General features: G+C 38.2%; 1 protein-coding gene across 1 annotated transcript; it reads left to right on the top strand.

Annotated features, from left to right (window-relative positions):
• Positions 1–919: 919 nt before the first annotated feature.
• LOC103601809 (zinc finger protein 260-like) lies at positions 920–16866 on the top strand. The gene is given in 7 exon segments (XM_008586226.1): positions 920–999; positions 1514–1775; positions 4181–4238; positions 12766–12892; positions 13136–13228; positions 14856–16680; positions 16682–16866. Coding segments are annotated over 5 exon segments (2187 nt in total). The 5' UTR covers positions 920–999; positions 1514–1775; positions 4181–4199; the 3' UTR covers positions 16785–16866.
• Positions 16867–19580: the final 2714 nt, after the last annotated feature.

Below are 19580 nucleotides of genomic sequence, written 5' to 3' on the forward strand. Positions count from 1 at the left end.
AGGAATCCGCCCCCATGACTCAATCAGTTTCCAACACTGCCACATTGGGGATCAGATTTCCACATGAGTTTCGGAGGGGACAACACATCCAAACTCCAACAGAAACTGCAATGTAACTCATAATCTTCGGTGAGCAATTATAACTCATCCATCTTAATGAAACCTCAGGAATCTTCTAAAATACAATAAATAACTTACCAGAGATATGTTCATTTTCTTTGCTCTTGAAGACTCATACAGGAGTCTGGAATTACAGCTGGAAGAGAAGGTGAATGGAGACAGTCCTGAGAAATAGTGAGGTTTGTTCCACCACCATTTTCGAATACGAATACCCCCCCATCCCCCATAACCATCACCACCTTAACCGTTTAAAGGAAAATAGATGGATGATTTTTCTCATATTCTTAAATGCGTCTGCAAAAATAAACGAGGGTTCTAGAATAGCAATACGTATGACAACTAAAAAAAGTAAAATTACTTATTATTATCATGCTGTAATTGCGCTACAATCAAATTTCCCCATTATTCTCACAATGTCCCAGGTTCTCAACCAGGATTTAATAAAGATCAGAATTACACCTCGCAATAACGTGGATAGAGACGAGTCTTGATCAATCCGGTCCTGGTCTCCTGGTAACAGGACTCCCTGCTGAAAAAATAAACAAAATTTTCTCTTTTCGTCCCTAAAGGATGACCCCCACAGGCTTGTGGGAAATGTAGTCTCGTTCTCCTATGACGTCACCAGCACAGGAGCCATTCCACCAGCCATTCTAAGTTCCTTCTACGCATGTGCTGCTCCACTAGCTCTGCCATCTGGGAAATGTAGTTTTGCCCTGCAATGAGAACACCTGCACAGGACTATAGGAAGGGCTTTCCCGGGTATGTTCTGCGCATGTGCAGCTCCGCCCACACCGCCATCTTTGGTTTGGAAGATCCGGATGCTGCTGCTGATTTTACCGTGTTCATCAGATCCTGGGGTTGGATTCTGCGATTCTGAAGGTGAGTGCGACGGTGAAAGAGGAGCCCCGAGGGCCTCAGGGTCCCTGGGGAGCGGAACGGGTGTCCCGGCACTTGGCGGGACAGAAGCTCCGTGGGCCTCGGACAGGCGGGACACAGACCTGGGCTGGGCCGGGGAAGGGGCGCCCGGGCTGCGCTTTCCATCTGAGGCTCCATCTGAGGACGGCGCTGCCTGAAGGCGGGCGTGCGCTGCCGGGTGTGCAGAAGCCAGTTCCAGATGTCTCAGAAGGGGGGCTCAGGTCCAACGTGGCCACGGGAAAGCGGGTTAGGGGCTCTCTGAAGACAGTGAACCTGGGAGGTGTGCGGGAGGTCACATTCCAGCTCCGCCATTAAGGAACCTGGTACCTACCTATGGGACATTCATTTTATCCATCGGTAACATGAGTGTGCTGATATTAGTGTAATGCCCCAAATTCCCAGAGAAATAATTGTGAGGTGTGTGCAGAATGTTATTCTATAGCAGTTTTGTTTGTGGGGTTTCTTGGTGTCTCTTCAGGAGGTCAAGTTTCTGGTCCCTCCTGCACTGTACGGCCTGCCCAGCGCTCCTGGTCAGAGTTTACCAGTTTATGTACAACCTTGTTTCCAGGGACAGTAACGTTTAGGAAGGAGATTGTGGCACTGGATGTTGATCCCATTTTCTTTGGAGTGAAGGAGGTGTGACAAACTTGGAACGACGGCGTCCTGTGAGTAGGAATCCCACCTGGGAGAACATCATTATGGCCGGAACCCTTTCAGTATACTGCTTCAGTCGCGGAAAGGTGAAGATCCTAGCTTTGCACAGCCTAAACAATAATTGTGTCTAGTGCTTAGAACGCACCAGAGTTGGCTGATAATACCTCGTTCAATAGCTCTCTGAGACTGGGTGATATTGGAAGGTTTGGGCCAAGTGTCAGAAGGGAGAGGTGAATTAGACTGAGAAGGAGAGGCAAGGACCTAGGAAATGTTACTTATTGAAGAGGGTTTGAAGGTGTTCTGTGGGGTGCAGGAATAACTTGTCCCAGCTGAGAGGATCTGTCTGCAGTGCTCTCTGAACACACTCCCGTTCCTTCAATCTTCCCTCATTGTTCCCAGTGTCTGAGCTCTCTCAATCCCAGCCTGTCACCAAATTTGGCATCTAGAGATGTATTGATGGTTCTCTGTCTTCATAGTTCTTTTCTGGTCATTCATGAGTGGTTTTCCCCATATCTCTGCCTTGTAAGAAAAGTGAAAATAATTGGTTATGAGAAAATGTGACTGGCCCAGGGTCATGTGATTTGTTGATGTTAGACATCGAGACTTTTTGGCTAGAGTTTTCCATTTTGCCACATTTAAATCAAAACAAGTGTTTGCTCACTTTTGAGATCGTTTTTGTAATGCTGAAGTCAACTTAAAGCAAACATTACTGTAACATACTTGCCTTAAACATTCCTATTCTTTTTTAACTCCAGTACTTTCTTTGGATTATGTCACCTCAAAGGGAAAATAATGTATTTCCCACTTCATGTTAGTAACCTATTTTTCAAAATCATAAATTTTGCAGGAATATATTGGAGGCAATTTTATGTTATTTAAAATGTGAAAGTTAGGGGCCGACCCGTGGCTCACTTGGGAGAGTGTGGTGCTGATAACACCAAGACCACGGGTTTGGATCACTACGCAGGGATGGCCAGTTAGCTCACTTGGGAGAGTGTGGTGCTGACAACACCAAGTCAAGGGTTAAGATCCCCTTTCTTAAAAAAAAGAAATAAAAATAAAATAAAATAAAATGTGAAAATCAGACTGCACTTCCTTTCTACTCAAAACCAATTTCTTAAATTAATTAAAATGCTAGTGTGCTTCAAAAAGTTAATGGAAAGATTTCTATTCTGTTTCATTTCTATTTTCCGCCGAATTTTTGAAAGTACCCTGGTACACTGCATTACTCACTTATAAGCAGCACCCTTTTTATGTTGTATGTTTTTAAAGTAAACAACTCGTATGTGATGTAAAAAAAATATAAAACAAAACTTATGATATACTTTACTGATGTACAAACAATTGTTTTTTATGATTCACATAGCCTCTATTAGGGCTACAAATCTCACTGAAGTCCATGTAGTTAACATTCATCGTTATTTTCAAAACTTCTACCTGTGGTTCTGAAGGTATATTGACTTGTTATTTAAGACTTTCTCCCCCACATAATTTTGTTTAATATGTTTTGAGTTTTGTGGCCTTAGATGTATCATTCATCATTTGCTGTGGGAGGAACAAAGCAAACCCCAATGGCTTAAAAAACCCAACCATCTTATTTTTCTGAAGTTCTATGGATCCACATCTTGGGGTGCATTTAGCTGGGCAGTTCTCATTCTAGTGTTCCCTGGATTATAAATATGGATTTAGTCACCTGGTATCTTGACTGAGGCTGTTTGGTTAAAGTTGGCTTCACTCACATGTCCTGTGGTTTGTGCTGACCCTTGGCTGGGCCCCGTGTCTCCCCAGGCTTCTTCACAGTATGACCGTGTTTAAGAGGCAAGCTCCAATGGCCATTACTTTGCAAATGTATGTTTGCATGACATTTTCTAACATGCCACTGTCCAGAGCAGGTCATATGACAAAGACTAGTTTATTGTCAGAGCATACTATATGAGGGCTTGGGTACAGGGAGATCAGTGTAGCAGAAAAAAATATACAATATGTATGTTTTTTTACTTGTATAATCATGGACAAAATGTGTTGGGTTGCAAGATGCACACTGTCCAGATATTTAGCTACACAAAAGGAAGATGTGTTGTAATGGAAACGCTTTTTTGGAGTAATGTGTGAACGTAATATATTTATAGGGTCACAGTTAATATAGCCAAACTATTTCTACAACATTAATTCTAGTGATGTCACCATGTGTTTTTCCTTGGTTTATTTTACTATGTTATATGTTTAGGTAATATTGATTTGTGCTAAGTCAGTAGGTTATGTATGTTTTCATTAACCCAAAAATAAATTGTGTGTGTAATGTGTTATAGTTGTAGCTGCATCTTTAGTGGGGTCCTTGTTGCCCCTTATTGAGGTGTGAAGGACTGTTCTCTCACAGGAAGTCTTTTTGTTTGTCTTTTTCAGCTGATAAGTAGAGAGTTTTGGAAAGGAGAATCTGGAGCCAAGCCACAAGAGTTCTCTCGTTAATCCACTCCATTCTCTTTTCTCCCAGCTATGCTGCCAGAGTGTGCATGGGTTTACAAGAACAACAAAAGATGAATAAATCTCTGGTGAGTTTTTGATTATTGATTGCTCAGTCTTTTTTTATTGTATTATGTGAGCTTTATGGAATGGATAAATTAAAATTGAAAAGTACAAATGAATAAAACTCAATTTGAAAGAAATGTACACACATAAGATAAAGTTGGCATGTAGATAGACCCGTTTGTAAGACCTCAGAGTCATCTAAGTTGAATAAAATTTGTCTCTGGTCTTTGCAATGTCATGGAAAAAAAGGCAGACAGCTTGTTTACATGATTGGAATTGAGGTGAGACGAGAATCTGCCAAGTTCTCATGGGATGTGAAGACTTGGTAGCACCAAATTGTGTACCACTGTCATGATTACAATGTTTTTCACTGCTGACCTCAAAATAGACATTTCTCGCTTTCTGCAGTGGAAATAGTTACTTAGTTCTAAGGCACAAATTGCTTAGTAAGCTTTTTATAAAGCTTCTCAAATAAATCTAGTTCCAGGTGGCTTTGCAAGACTGTAGTAGATTCATGGAGAAAACCTAGAATTATAACCTAAATGATAGTCAAATCCAATGAGTGTTCTCTAGTCTTTTTCTAACTTGAGTCTTCTGCTACATTTTGAACTACTTTTCATGATATTCTCCTGCAAATTCTTCTATGTTAGTTTATTAGTTTCTCTCATAACTTCACTGATGGTTTTCACTCTTTTCTCCCAAATTCCTCTACCTTCCTGTTTATAACGTAGCTTATCAAAGTGCTTCATCCTGGGCCCTGTTCTTCTCATGTGAAATTCTTTTTCACTGATTCAGTCCTCTGTAGTTTGCACTCTTTTTTCTCTCCAGGGTGTACTTCTTCCCTAGTCTTTTGGTCACAGGTTGAGCCTTGTTGAATGCTTGTTTGTAGCTATTCAAAAGGCAACTCAAGGGGCTGGATTGTTAGCTCAGTTGTTTAGATCATGGTGTTATAACACCAAGGTCAATAGTTTGGGACTCAGCACCAGCCACCTGACAGGAAGAAAAAATACAAAATTTCACCGCAAGGTCAACAAATCTAAAATTAAAACCACTTCCCTCTCTTCTCTTATATGTATTATCACTGCCACCCAGCCAGTGGCACAAGCCAACAAAATGAAATTTCTCCTGGACTCCTACATGTTTCTTTGGTCTAATTTTAGTTTGTGTTACTTCCTGCTGCTTTTGTTTGTCTGGTCTTTTCATTTTATTCTAATTTGTATATACACTGCTAGTATAGCAGGAGATGTTGGTACTCATAAAGACAGTAATTTTGTTCCATTGGAAATATCATTCTTGTAAAAACCTGAAGGTAGTGTTTGCAGGGGTATGAGGTTCAATTCCTGGTGACCTATGCTTCTAGCCAGCACCTGTGGTGACATCCTTAGGAGTCTATGGGGAAAAAGCCTTCAAGAGTTACCGGGACATATTTGAACAATGGTCAATAAAATAAAAAGACATGAAAATAATAAAAACAGAAAGTACGAATTTTTATAGTGTCTACCTTTTGCTTCTATTAATTTAGATCAGTGATTCTGTTTGTAGTTTTTATCAATATACAGTTATCTGCTTGTAGTTCAATAAGACCCATCATGCTTTTAAACTTTCTTACAAATTGTATTTTATTCTTCTCCTATCTCAGGTACTTAATTAAAAATGAATGAGAAAAATGGACATGTGCATTAGTCGTCAGAATGTTTTTAAAGTAGAAATTTAACTAACAGCTAGTTAAGAACAAAAATTGGCAAAGGAGTTAATTGAACATTTACATTCAAAATTGTAATTTGAGATCTCACATAAGATATGAAATGCTTTCTTTCTTTGTTTTGAATCTGACATTCAGTGTGAACCTACATTCTTCATGTTTCAACCCAAAGTGCTACCTAAGGTCTCTAATAATTTTTTTGCTGTTCCTGTGATATGCTGTACAACAAAGTATTGGAAAACTTCATGGCTTAAAATAAGAACATCTTATTACATATCCCAATGTTTTGGGTCTGTAAACTGGACAGTGTGAGGTGGGTTGTCTGCTGCAGGATGTCTGCTCTAAGCTGGAAAAACTCTAGTGGCTGGAAACATTGAGCAGAAATCCAGCTGTCTCTTTATGGCTGTGTTGGACTTCCTCACACAGTGGCAGTTTCAGGGTAGTCAGGTTTGTCTGGCTTCTGCCAGAGCAAGTATGCAAGAGGCCCAGGCAGAAACTGCAAGGATTCTTATTTCTACTCAGATACTAAAGCATCTCTTCCACCACATTCTCTTAGTCAAGCACATCACTAAGAGCAGCCTTGATTCAAGGGGAAGGCAATTAGGTTTCACCTCACAATGAGAGGAATAGCAAGACTTTGCAGCAGTCTTTAACATACCACAAGTTGCTCTCTGACCATAAATTTCTACCATGTGCGAAATATACTTTCCCCCTCTCAAGAGTCCTAGAAATATTCTACCATTGTGCAGTTGGCAAAAAGCCAAACTAAATAAGCTACCATCAGGCACCTGGTTTAGTATTTCATTAGGTTCCAGTCCTCGTCCCTGGAAAAGAAGCTCTGTGCCTCTTCAGTGTGTCCTCTGGACTCTCACCATTCTCTGTCAATATCTCTTTTCCTTAAATGCCTGGGTTTGCAGTTGACTGACTTTCTTTACCTATTTTTGTTTATTATATGTTGGGGGATCCAATGACCTTTTTTTTCTGACTCTGGCCTTTTGATATAGGAAATTACCTGGTGTAATCACTGCCATAAAAACATGGATTTCCATTGTTCTAAAATCCATTAGACCAGTGCTACCCCCACACATTCTGAGTCAGGCCCTCTGTTCTCTGACCTCTCTCCTCTCTAAGGTGGCTATTTCCTTAGAAGTTTTATTGTTTATTAGGTACTATCTATGTGTCAGACCCTAAGGTGCTTAGAAAACTAGAAATATTTTTCATCTTTTATCTTTGGGAAACAATGGATTTGATCCTTGCCACAAAACAGTTTAACAGTTTAAAAATAATTTTCTGGGAAAAATGGATTGAAAATTTATTATATGTTGGGGGATCCAATGACCTTTTTTTTCTGACTCTGGCCTTTTGATATAGGAAATTACCTGGTGTAATCACTGCCATAAAAACATGGATTTCCATTGTTCTAAAATCCATTAGACCAGTGCTACCCCCACACATTCTGAGTCAGGCCCTCTGTTCTCTGACCTCTCTCCTCTCTAAGGTGGCTATTTCCTTAGAAGTTTTATTGTTTATTAGGTACTATCTATGTGTCAGACCCTAAGGTGCTTAGAAAACTAGAAATATTTTTCATCTTTTATCTTTGGGAAACAATGGATTTGATCCTTGCCACAAAACAGTTTAACAGTTTAAAAATAATTTTCTGGGAAAAATGGATTGAAAAATAGTTTTACTTCAAACTCAGCAAGTCCTGGCTCTTTCATATTTTCTCTAAATTCTCTTTGAAAATTGAATGTCTTTCTTTTATTTTCTCTGACAGAGAGAGGAGGCCAGGTAGCACTTTTCCCATGGTGCCCAAAAGTCCTTTGGCAGATCCCGAGATGGGGAGACATCCTTTCCATTTTCGATGATATGGGAGGTGATAGTGTGGCCCACATCCTTCAGTGTTCCATTTATTACTAGTAATAAAATTTGTCTTGAAGATTCTTTTGCCAGTATCAGTGTTTCCACTTAAGCTTTTCATAATTTATGTTGCTATGGTAGATATGTTTTTCATTATTTTACATTTAGTCTGCTTCTTTGTATTTAAAGTGTAGTTCTCTGGACAATATATTGTTGGGTCTTACTTTTGTATCAAATCTGACAGTCTTTGCCTTAAGTAGAATATTTAATGCAACTCCATTTAAACTAGTTATTGATAAGGTTTAATTTAAGTGTGCCATTTTGCAGTTTTCTATTTGTATTTCCCTCACCTGCCTTTTAATCCTCTGCTTTTTATTTTCTAACTTTTTATCAATTAATTAATTTTTTAAAAACTTTTTAATTTGGTTCATCTATTGACTTAAAATAATTTATTTTTAATTTTTGTAAAACACATATAGTCTAAAATTTACCATTTGAATCATTTCTTAACCTTTACGTAGTGTTAAGTATATTGACGCTGTTGTGCAGGATATATTCACAACTTTTTTTTCTCGGAAAACTGAAACTTTATATCTATTAAATTACAGTTACCAATTTCCCCCATCTCCCAGCCTCTAGCAACCACCATTATACTTTGTGTTTCTAAAACTTTGATCCTTATCAGTGGGACCATACAATACTTGTCATTTTTGGAGTGTCTTATTTCACTTTGCATAATGTTCTCAAGGTTCCATGTTATAGCATATATCAAGATTTCCTTTCTTAAGATAGATATTATTATTTTTTATTTATATACATTTTATTTATCCATTCATTCATGGATGAACATTTGGGTTGCTTTCATCTCTTAAGTCTGTGAGTAATGCTGCTATGAACACAGGTGTGCAAATATCATTTTGAGATTCTGGTATTATTTTGGATATATACATAAGACTTGGATTTATAAATCCTATGGTAATTCTCTTTTTAATTTTTTGAGAAGCCACTGTACTGTATTTTTTTTAATACTGGCTGCAGCATTTTACATTCTCACATAAAGTGTACTAAGTTTCCAATTTTCCAATTATTCTTATTTTCTGTTGGGTGTGACATATTTCATTGTGGTTTTGCATTTCTTCCATGAGCTTGTTAGACACTGGTATATCAATTTTTAAGAAATGTCTGTGGGGGGCCGGCCCGGTGGCGCACTGGATAGTGCGCCACTTGGGAAGCGCGGTGGCGCTCCTGCCCGAGGGTTCGGATCCCACATACAGACCGGTTCCCGCTCACTGACTGAGCGAGGTATATCAATTTTTAAGAAATGTCTGTGGGGGGCCGGCCCGGTGGCGCACTGGATAGTGCGCCACTTGGGAAGCGCGGTGGCGCTCCTGCCCGAGGGTTTGGATCCCACATACAGACCGGTTCCCGCTCACTGGCTGAGCGAGGCGCGGGAGCAACACCGAGGGTTGCGATCCCGTTGCCGGACACGGAAAAAGACAAAAAAAGACAAAAAAAAAAAGAAATGTCTGTGGAAATCCTCTTATTTTTTAATCAGTTTATTCATTTTGTTGATCAGTCATAGGTGTTTTTTAAATGTATCCTGTAAATTTTTTATGAGATAGATGATTTTCTATTTTGTTTTCTGTTTTTTGAGTTGCTAATGTAAATAGTATTGTTATTTGTTTTAAATTTTACTTGGTCATTGCTAGGATGTAGAAAAGAGATTAACTTCTGTATAGTAATGTTATATTCTGCAATCTTGTCCTAATCAGTTTTTAATTCCAGGAGGCTTTCCATTTGCTTGCTAGGATATTTTTCATATCATGTGCAACTAAAGACAATTTTATTTATTTCTCAATTTGTAAATCTTTTATTTTATGTCCTTGTGTTATCGCACGACCCAGTACTTTTAGTGCAGTGTTGGAGGAGTGATGAGAGAGTTCATTCTTGCTTTGTTCCTGATTATCTGGGAAAGCTTTGACTTTCTCACCATTAAGGATGATATTAGCTGCCATTTCCTGTAGATAATCTTTATCAAGTTGTGATGTTCCCCTCTATTCCTAGTTTGCTGAGAATTTTTATTATGAGTAGATGCAGTATTTTTTCAAATGCTTTTTCTGCATTTATTGATGTGATCATGTTTTTTTGTTGTTGTTTTTTCTGTTTTAGTGTTTTCATGTTATTGATTACATTAATTGATGTTCATATATTGAACCACCCTTGACTACCTGGATAAGTACTACATGGTGCATAATTCTCTTTAGAGATTGTTGGATTAGGTTTGTTAATTTTTACAGAGCTTATTTACATGTATGTTCATGAGAGTTAACAGTTTGTAGCTTTCTCTTCTCATAATATCTTTGTCTGGTTTTGGTGCTGAGATTATGCTGTCCTCATATGGTGAGTTGGGAAGTACTTCATCTTCTATTCTCTGCAATATGTTGTAGGAAGTTGCTATATTTTTTTCCTTAAATGTTGGCTTGAATTCCCCTGTGAACACTTCCAGACCAGGTGCTTTCTGTTTTGAATGTTATTTGTTTACTCAATTTTCATAGTAGATATATGCTTATTCACATTGTGTATTTTTGTGTGAGTTTTGGTAAACTGTCTTTTAAGGAATTGGTCCATTTCATGTAGGTTGTCAAATGTGTGAACAGAGTTCTTCATACCATTTGTTATTTGTTTAATATCCGGAGGATCTGTAGTGATATCCTGTCTTTCATTTCTGGTATTAGTAATTTCTTTCTTGCATTCATTATCTTTTTAGTTAGCCTGGCTATAGGCTTATCAATTGTATTGATCTTTTTAAAGAATCTGCTTTTTAGATGTTTATTTTTTCTCCACATTTTCTTTTTCAATTTTATTTCTGTTTTTTTTTTTTTTTTCCTGCTTCCTTTCAATTTAATTAGCTCTTTCCCCCCCCCTAGTTTCCAAAGGTGGAAACTTTGATTATTGATTTTGGGTGTGTTTTTTATTTTAATGTATGCATTCAGTGCCATAAAATTTTTTGAGAGCACTGTTATTTCTGTATACTACAAATTTTGGTAAGAGACATTTTCACTTTTTTTTTCCTGGTGGCTGGCCTTTACAGGAATTGAAATCCTTGACCGTGCTGTTACAAGGCTGTGCTCTAACCAAGTGAGCTAACTGGTCAGCATCATTTTCACTTTTATTTACTTAAAAATATTTTTAATTTTTCTTAAGTTTTTTTTTTTTTAACCCATGTATTAGTTTTGCTTTGTTAGTGATTTCTAGTTTAATTACTTTGTGGTCTGCAAGCACATGTTGTATGATTTCTATTATTTTAATTTTGCTAAAGTGTGTTTTAATGCTCTCAATATGTGATTTTTATGTGAGTTTGAGAAGAACGTGTTCTGTCATTGTTGGAAGAAGTAGCCTGTAGATATCCGTTCTATCCAGATCATGTTATGAGTTTAACTATGTCTTTTGTGGTTTTCTGTCTGTTGTATTGGTTCATTCTTGGTAGAGGGTGTTGAAATCTCTGGTTTGATGGTGGATTCTTCTATTTTTCATTGAAGTTCTATTAGGTTTGATGTCACGTAGTTTGATGATCTGTTGTGAGGTAGATACATATTAAGAATTGTCCTCTGGGAGAACTAACTCCTGTATTATGATGTAATGCTACTTTTTCTTCTTTATCTTATGTTTAAAGATAAAGTGTTTCTGCAGATTCTGTATTTGTTCTTTTTTTTTTTTCTTTTACTTTCAACCTCTTTTGTTCCTTCACTCTCATGTGTTCAGATTACATGGAAATTTTGATACTTTTGAAATCTTTGCCATCAGTTTAATTTTCTCTCTTGAGTACTGGAATCATATATCCAATTGCCACTTGGACATGTCCACAGATATTTCAAGTATTATTTTGTCAAGTCTGTTTCACTTTTGCCCACTATATTTTTCTCCCATTTTTCAAACTTTACTTTATAGTGCCAGGACCTAACTAGCTGTGATTATGTAGTTAGCCTGAGAGTAAAACTCTTTGTATTACTTTCTGCACAGCAAATTACTACTGCATTCTGTTTCTGCTTTTTCTTTCCCTTTTTTTTTATAGTGTTAATAAGTCTTATTATGTGTGCCTATTTCTCTGTGTTGCAAAGTAGTTCATGTTCTTTCACCGTTTTCTTCCCCTTCAACTCTCCCTAAAAGCCTTTCCATTCTCCTTGTAGTGGATGACTGTTAAAATACAAATAAAGTTATCTACTTTCAGTACCACATTATTTGCTTCCTGTGATTAAGAAAGTTGCAATGCACATCCTAATGTGGACACAAGCAATCCTTTGGCACATAGGAAAATTTAAAATGCCTTTTTAACGTACATTTAGTTCATAAATTATTCAGAAACAACAACTACGTAAAATGTTTTACTGTTTGAAGTATATCACATGTTTAAGTGCAGAATCATTCTATAAACTGTTGCTCAGTACTGTGTTTTATCATTCACTCAGACATGTGCTATTTACTTAATGTGGGTGTGTTCTTTGTGTTTTTGTGACTGGTCTTTTGCTGTTGCCTCATGAGACCATGTGCTTCACATGGGAGAGATTAACTTCTTTGGCATTTCTGTTAAGTGCAAACTGAATACAAAATAAAACTATAGTTTCTATTTCTTTCTTATCCCAGTCTATATTGTGTTCAAAATTGTTCATCTAACAGAGTATTTCAGGTATGTGTTTATACTTATGTTTATAGCCTCCTTGGAAAAGAAAAATTTCATTCACACTTTTATTACTAGCAACAAGGATATTTCTTAAGGTATAAACTCAGTTTTGTAATATTATTTTTAGTAATAACGTTTTACAATGGCAGGATATTTGTCCTTTGATTTCTCTTCCTCCCATTCTATGGAGTCCAAAACAGTGACATCTTATATAATACTGATATGACACATGTACACACAGAGGTGTGAATGCCCAGATTTCTGTTTTGTGACCTAGGGATGTTGATGAGTTGAGAACAATGTGTCGTTACAGGAGTTGGTGTCATTTGAGGATGTGGCTGTGGACTTCACCTGGGAGGAGTGGCAGGACCTGAATGATGCTCAGAGGACTTTGTACAGGGATGTCATGCTGGAGACCTACAGCAACCTGGTGTCACTGAGTGAGTAAAACTCCCCAGTAACTTTCACATGAAACAGTTTCTTTTTTTGTTCATAAATATAGGAACCACTTATAGGCTTTCATGCTATTTTGGTAAGATTCCATTACTTGAAAATGTGCCATCTCTCTTTATTATGAGGTTCAAATTGTTCTCTTTATTGCACAGCTTCCAAAGCTGACCTCTTGCTGTTCTTCCAAGGATCAGATGTAGCAGTTTGACAGAGTCCTACATTCCCATTAACAGAACACTACATTAACATAAGTGAGGTGATTGTCAAGTTAGAACAAGGAGCAGAGCCATGGACAATGGAAGAATGCCCAAACCAGATCCTGCAAGGTTAGTCAGCACATACTGGGCAGAAGCCAAGAAAAGTAAAGCCTGGCAGTATTCAGCTGTTTCTAGCAATTTTTTCCCCAAGTTCCAGAGTTGAGTTTGGCTCATCTGAAATCCTATATTACATAATCTCCAAGGTGAGGTGTCCCATGTACATACCAATATTTTAATTTTCTGAATATGTTTTATATGTACCCAAAATCTAATTTGTACCTTCGTCTGCTTTAACTTTATTTTTCCTATTTGCTTTTTTACCATTTTCAGTTGAACTTCTGTCCACAATTGTCATGTACATTTTTTCATACTGTATCTGTTTTCTGTTGCTTGTAACAGAATACCTGCAACTGGGTAATTAATTTAAAAAAATATTTTTCTTACAAGTCTGTTCTGGAGGCTCAGCATTCTAAGTTCACAGGGTTCCATCTGGTAAGGATCTTTGTTCTGGTGGGGACTCTTGACATAGTCACAAAGTAGGGCAGTATATCAGATAGCAAGTCTATAAGAAAATTGGAAAAGTGTTATAGCAGTGAGCCTTGTGCCACCACATCAAAAATCATGAATCTGAGGGGAACCTTGAATGGGAAAATGGAACGGGGTGGTCCTAACTTTGGGGGAAAACCAGGAGATTCTGGATGTCAAGGCCAAGTGAACTAAGGGTATTGGGTTGAGAGGATGAGATTGTTATTTGGGAATGGAGTTCAAAGTTAGCATTTTTCTGTTTTCTTTGTGGAAATTATTCCCAAAAATGAGAAATGTACAGGAGACTCTATTTTTATGAGAATAGAAGACCACCAAAACTTGCCTGCAAAAGAAAGCTTTCACAAGAAATTAATTATCAAATGGTGGTCCATGTAGCAGAAATTGGGAATAGAATACAAGTTGATTTGAGGAGTAGAAAGAACATTTTTCAAAGATAGTGGGAGCAGCTTTGGATGAAGAACCAAATATTATAGAACAGAAGTGAGTGTCTATGGTAGAGAACTGAAGTTTCCTTTATTGTAATAGTTTATGAGAAGCAGAGGAAATCAGGTTAAATGAGAAACTTGGAGGAAGCTATCTTTATCTAGGGTGGAGAAAAGGATGTTTTATTATTTGAAAAACTTCCACATTCCCATAGCCATTTTCTAATGGAGGAGCGTAAAGCATAGATGCAAAATGCTTATCCTCAGCCATATTCCTGCATGTGTGATGAAAAATTGGCTCATTCCTGTACCTGAAAGTACCTGATGAAGGAAAACCTAGCCACCTTCATAGTTGAAATAATGAGAAAAATAGCAGCAGGAGACACCTACTCTTATAAAAATAAAAAAGAATGTTGTAAAGAAATGAAAGGTGCTTAGATGAGAACTACAAGTAGGCAGAGGGTAAAAATTAGCAAATATTTACTCATGAATTAAAACATAAAAATGAACAAAGAAGGAAAGAAAAACATGGTATGACATGAGGAAATATATTAGTAGAATGTTAAATTGTCAGAAGAAATTCATTCCATAAATTCATGAAACCTATGTCCATTCTTGATTTTTTAATCTATTGTTACTAGGATTGGAGTCCACTTCTGTACATTTACTTGAGCAATCAATGACATATGCTTATGTGTGGCTCATAGATAGTTTTTTTCTCATTTCAGATATCCAGATAGATGATGACCTAGTGGAGAGAAACCAAGAAAGTCATGGTAGATGCTTGCAGCAAATTGTAATCACCCGCAGGAACACATCAGCTGAGGAGAGAGTTGTGTTAGGAAAATCATTTTATTTGAATTCATATCATGTTTTAAATCTGATTATAAATAATGGGAATAATACAGGAAAGGGACATGAGGAGTTGTTCATAGGTCAGAATGCACTGCTAGCTAGGGAGCCTCATGAGACGCCTGCTGGAGAGAAGCCTGGTGACCATGATATAACTGGAAAATTGCCCAGACTTCATGAGGACCTTAGTCAGCATCCCAATATTCAAACTAGGAAGCAGCCTTTAGAATATATTGGAAAAAGGAAATCCTCCAACACAGAGCCAATAATATTTACTCATAAAAAGATTCATATTGATGATAACACCTATAAGTATAAGGAATATGGGAAAGGCTGTGTTAACTCAGCTGTTATTGACCAAGAAATAGCTCGGGTAGAAAGGAAAACTTTTCAATGTGATATATGTGGGAAAATGTTCTATAAAATATCTGACCCCACTAAACATCAGATTATGCACACAGGAGAGAAACTATATATATATACTGGATGTGAGAAATCTTTTATTGAGAAATTATACCTTACATCATATCAGAGAACACCTACACAAGAGAAGCTTTATGCTGGTAATGAACATAAAATTTTATGTCAGAAGTCACACCTTACAATGCATCAGAGAATTCACACAGGAGAAAAGTACTATGGGTGTATTAACTGTGGAAAAAGCTTTTGTGAGAATTTACTCCTCAGCCATTGTGACAAAATTCACAAAGATGAAATACCATATGGAGATAATGAATGTCAAAAATTTTTCTACTATGAGTCTGTCCTCACTGTATGTCAAAGAATTCACACAGGTGAGAAGCCATATGAATGTAAAGACTGTGGGAAAGCTTTTAACCGAAAGTCACACCTCAGCCGGCATCAGATAATTCACACAGGTGAGAAACCATATGAATGTAATGAATGTGGAAAAGCTTTTAACCGAAAGTCACACCTCAGCATTCACCAGAGAACCCACACAGATGAGAAACCATATGAATGTAAAGACTGTGGAAAAGCTTTTAGCCACAAGTCAGACCTCATTAAGCATGAGAGAACTCACACAGGTGAGAAACCATATGAATGTAAAGAATGTGGAAAAGCTTTTCTCCAAAAGCCACAGCTCAGCATTCATCAGAGAACACACACAGGTGAGAAACCATATGAATGTAAAGAATGTGGAAAAGCTTTTCTCCAAAAGCCACAGCTCAGCATTCATCAGAGAACACACACAGGTGAGAAACCATATGAATGTAAAGAATGTGGAAAAGCTTTTCTCCAAAAGCCACAGCTCAGCATTCATCAGAGAACACACACAGGTGAGAAACCATATGAATGTAAAGAATGTGGAAAAGCTTTTCTCCAAAAGCCACAGCTCAGCATTCATCAGAGAACACACACAGGTGAGAAACCATATGAATGTAAAGAATGTGGAAAAGCTTTTATCCAAAAGCCACTACTCATCATTCATCAGAGAACTCACACAGGTGTGAAACCATATGAATGTAAACACTGTGGAAAAGCTTTTAACCAAAAGTCACACCTCAGCAGACATGAGAGAATTCACACAGATGAGAAACCATATGAATGTAAAAACTGTGGAAAAGCTTTTAACCAGAAGTCATACCTCAGCAAGCATGAGAGAACTCACACAGGTGAGAAACCACATGAATGTAAAAACTGTGGAAAAGCTTTTAACTACAAGTCAGACCTCAACAAGCATGAGACCTCACACAGGTGAGAAACCATAAGAATGTAGAGAATGTGGAAAAACTTTTAACCAAAAGTCACATGTCAGCAGGCATCAGAGAATTTGCATAGATTAGAAACCATGTGAATGTAAGGGATGCAGGAAAACATTTTACTGGAAGACATGAACGAGTTCACACATGGGAGTATCACAGTGTAATGGCTGTGGGGAAAGGTTTTGCTATAAGGTTTTTTCACGCCTCATGTTTCATCAGAGAACTTACAGCAAGAAGAAGGCCTATAGATGTACAACTGTCCCTTGGTAATGGTGGTCAGTTTTAGGGACCCCTGTTGAAGAAAACACTTGCAAATGATGAAGCCACTTCTATAGATGGTGTACTTTTTCACTTTTACCCATGCATTTCTGTGTTTTTTACATCTTGAGTAGATTTTCTGTATTACTGAATATAGTAGGAATTTGTTGTAAATAGTCACAATACTATGTTGTTTTTTTATGTGTATTATACTTTTTTCTTTTGATTTTTAAAAATTTTTGTTTGGTTGAATCACCAGATGTGCAACAGAAGGTCAGTAGTTGTGAAAACACTTTTCAACAGTTACAGTACTGGGTTTAGTTAGTATATTCTTGGTTAGAGCATGGTGCTGATAACACCATGGTTCACTGTACTGACCAGCCACTGAAAAAACGAAAAAGAAAAGTAAAGCAAAAATAACTCACACTGCAGCAGCCATGAGATCATTTACTCAGGGGGGAAATTCTGTATGGATTTGACTGGCTATGTATTTTCTTCAAAACACCTTTTTTCTCTTGTACAGATGTCTGCAATCCCAGCCTTTAATTATTGTGTGTGGAACCATGTAATTTAGCACTGTTCAGGAGAGTATGGAGACAGGTGATAAGTGTTACTTCCAGGCTTTTTCCAGGCCAGGCAATAAAAAAAAAATGTTCATGCATGTGTCTCTGATTTCTAATTTTCTCTGGGACTGAAGGGTAGATGACTATGGTGGAATTGGGCCATAGGTGGGAGATATCCACCATAATTTAAGACAGACTGGATTGAAGAAACCATAGTTCTTTCCAACTCTGTCCCCAAATCCTCTATTAATACTTTATGTAAGAAATGCTTTCTATCCAGTGGTCATCACTGGGCTGGTTGTGGATTTTGGGGGGTCATGCCTGGGGCCCTTGGCCCCCCCACAGCCCTGGCTCCGTAGCCCAGCGTGCTTCCTACAGTGGCACAGTGGTCATCACTGGCTCATTGCAGAGTTTGTGGGGGTGGCTGTTTGATTCTCCCACAGCCTCAGCTCAGAAGCCAAGGGCACTTCCTGCAGTGGCTTCTTGGTCATCCCTGGGCTGGATGTAGGTATTGGGGGTGTGTGGCTGAGGTCCTTGGCCCCTCTGCCCTGGCTCAAGCCCAGGGTGCTTCCTGTGGAGGCTTACTGGCCATCACTGGGCTGGTTGGGTTGTGGATATTGGGTGGGCATGGCTGAGGCCCTCAGCCTTCCCACCTCTCTGGCTTGGGAACTCAAGGGCTCTGGTCATTCTAGGTTTTACCAGTGTTCTTTGGTAGTGTTAGACCTTTACTAGTTAAGATCAAGCTTTGTCTCTGATCTGTGGGTATTTTGTTTTCTCTTTATTGTGTGGGATTATTGCTGTTCCCACCACTTAAATTCTGCTCTAGAATTAATTCGTGGTCCTCTGCTTACTTCTAAAATGGAGGAACTTCATGTGGGAACCAGCAATGGAGCCCTGTGGTTTAGCTAAATTGCTGCTTTGCTCCTGATTCCCTGCAGAAGGCATTTTGTGCAGCACATGTTTTAATGCTTGACCTTGTATATACTTCCAGGTCTTGTGAGATCTGGTGCCACCCAGGTTGTATGGAAATTCTGGTCTGAGCCTGAGTCTTTTCAACAAACTACAACCCCAGCAATTCTATATTCCTGACCATTCTACATTGAATGATCCTGTGATGATTGGAGGGCAGATCAGCTGTCTATGCTGTGCAGTAATATTCCCCTGGTGGGCCCATCTCCCCAACTGCCCCCATTCCAAACACTTCCCATAGGACAGGCCATGCACTGGTCCCTTGTCATGACTTACTGGCTTTTAAGTGGTTCCTTTATTCTGTTGTATTTGGCTTCTCATGCTTATGTGGGTCCACAGAAACTTTTATTGGTCTTCCTGGCTTGGGGGTGAACAAGTCCCTCTTCTCCCCTGCCACTGCCAAGCAACGTCATACAAAGGGCACAGCTGTGGCTTTTGACATCTCTTGCTCTGTGCGTGCACCAACTCCAGCCTTAAAACATCTGGGGCTTGAAATGGTGGGGACGATTCTTTCTCTCATCATGGCTTCTCCTGCCTTTGTGAACTCTGTAGTTCTCTCCTCGCCTTCCCCTGAGTTATAGCAATCCCAGCTTGGCTGTCATTGATTTTTAATGGTTGTAAATTGGTTGATTTGTGGGAGAGAGTGACACTGGGGAACATCTATTCCACCATCTTGACTGGAAGGTTTACCTCAGAATTTTGGACATTAAATGCCACTTCTTTATATTTTGTTAAATTTATTTTCTAAAGTACTGTGCATCTTACTTTTTTCCTACTCTCTTGTAGGTAAATTTGTATGACCATTATTACAAAACTCTCTCTTAAGTTAATATGATTTTTTCTTTTTTTTTTAGTAATTTTTTCTTTTTTTTTTTTCGTTAAATTTTTATTTTGTCAATATACAATATATGATTATTATGGCCCATCACCGACACCTCCATCCCTCCTCCCTCTCTCCCCTCCCCCCGAAGAATGTCCTTTCCGTTTGCTTGTTGTAACAACTTCAAAAAAGTATAGTTGTTATATCTTCTCCCCCCGCCCCCCGGTTTTTTTTGTGTGTGTATGTGGGTGAATTAATTTGTTTATT

The sequence above is a fragment of the Galeopterus variegatus genome, unplaced genomic scaffold, assembly GCF_000696425.1.
Source record: "Galeopterus variegatus unplaced genomic scaffold, G_variegatus-3.0.2 Scaffold3890, whole genome shotgun sequence".
NCBI classification, from domain to species: Eukaryota; Metazoa; Chordata; class Mammalia; order Dermoptera; family Cynocephalidae; genus Galeopterus; species Galeopterus variegatus.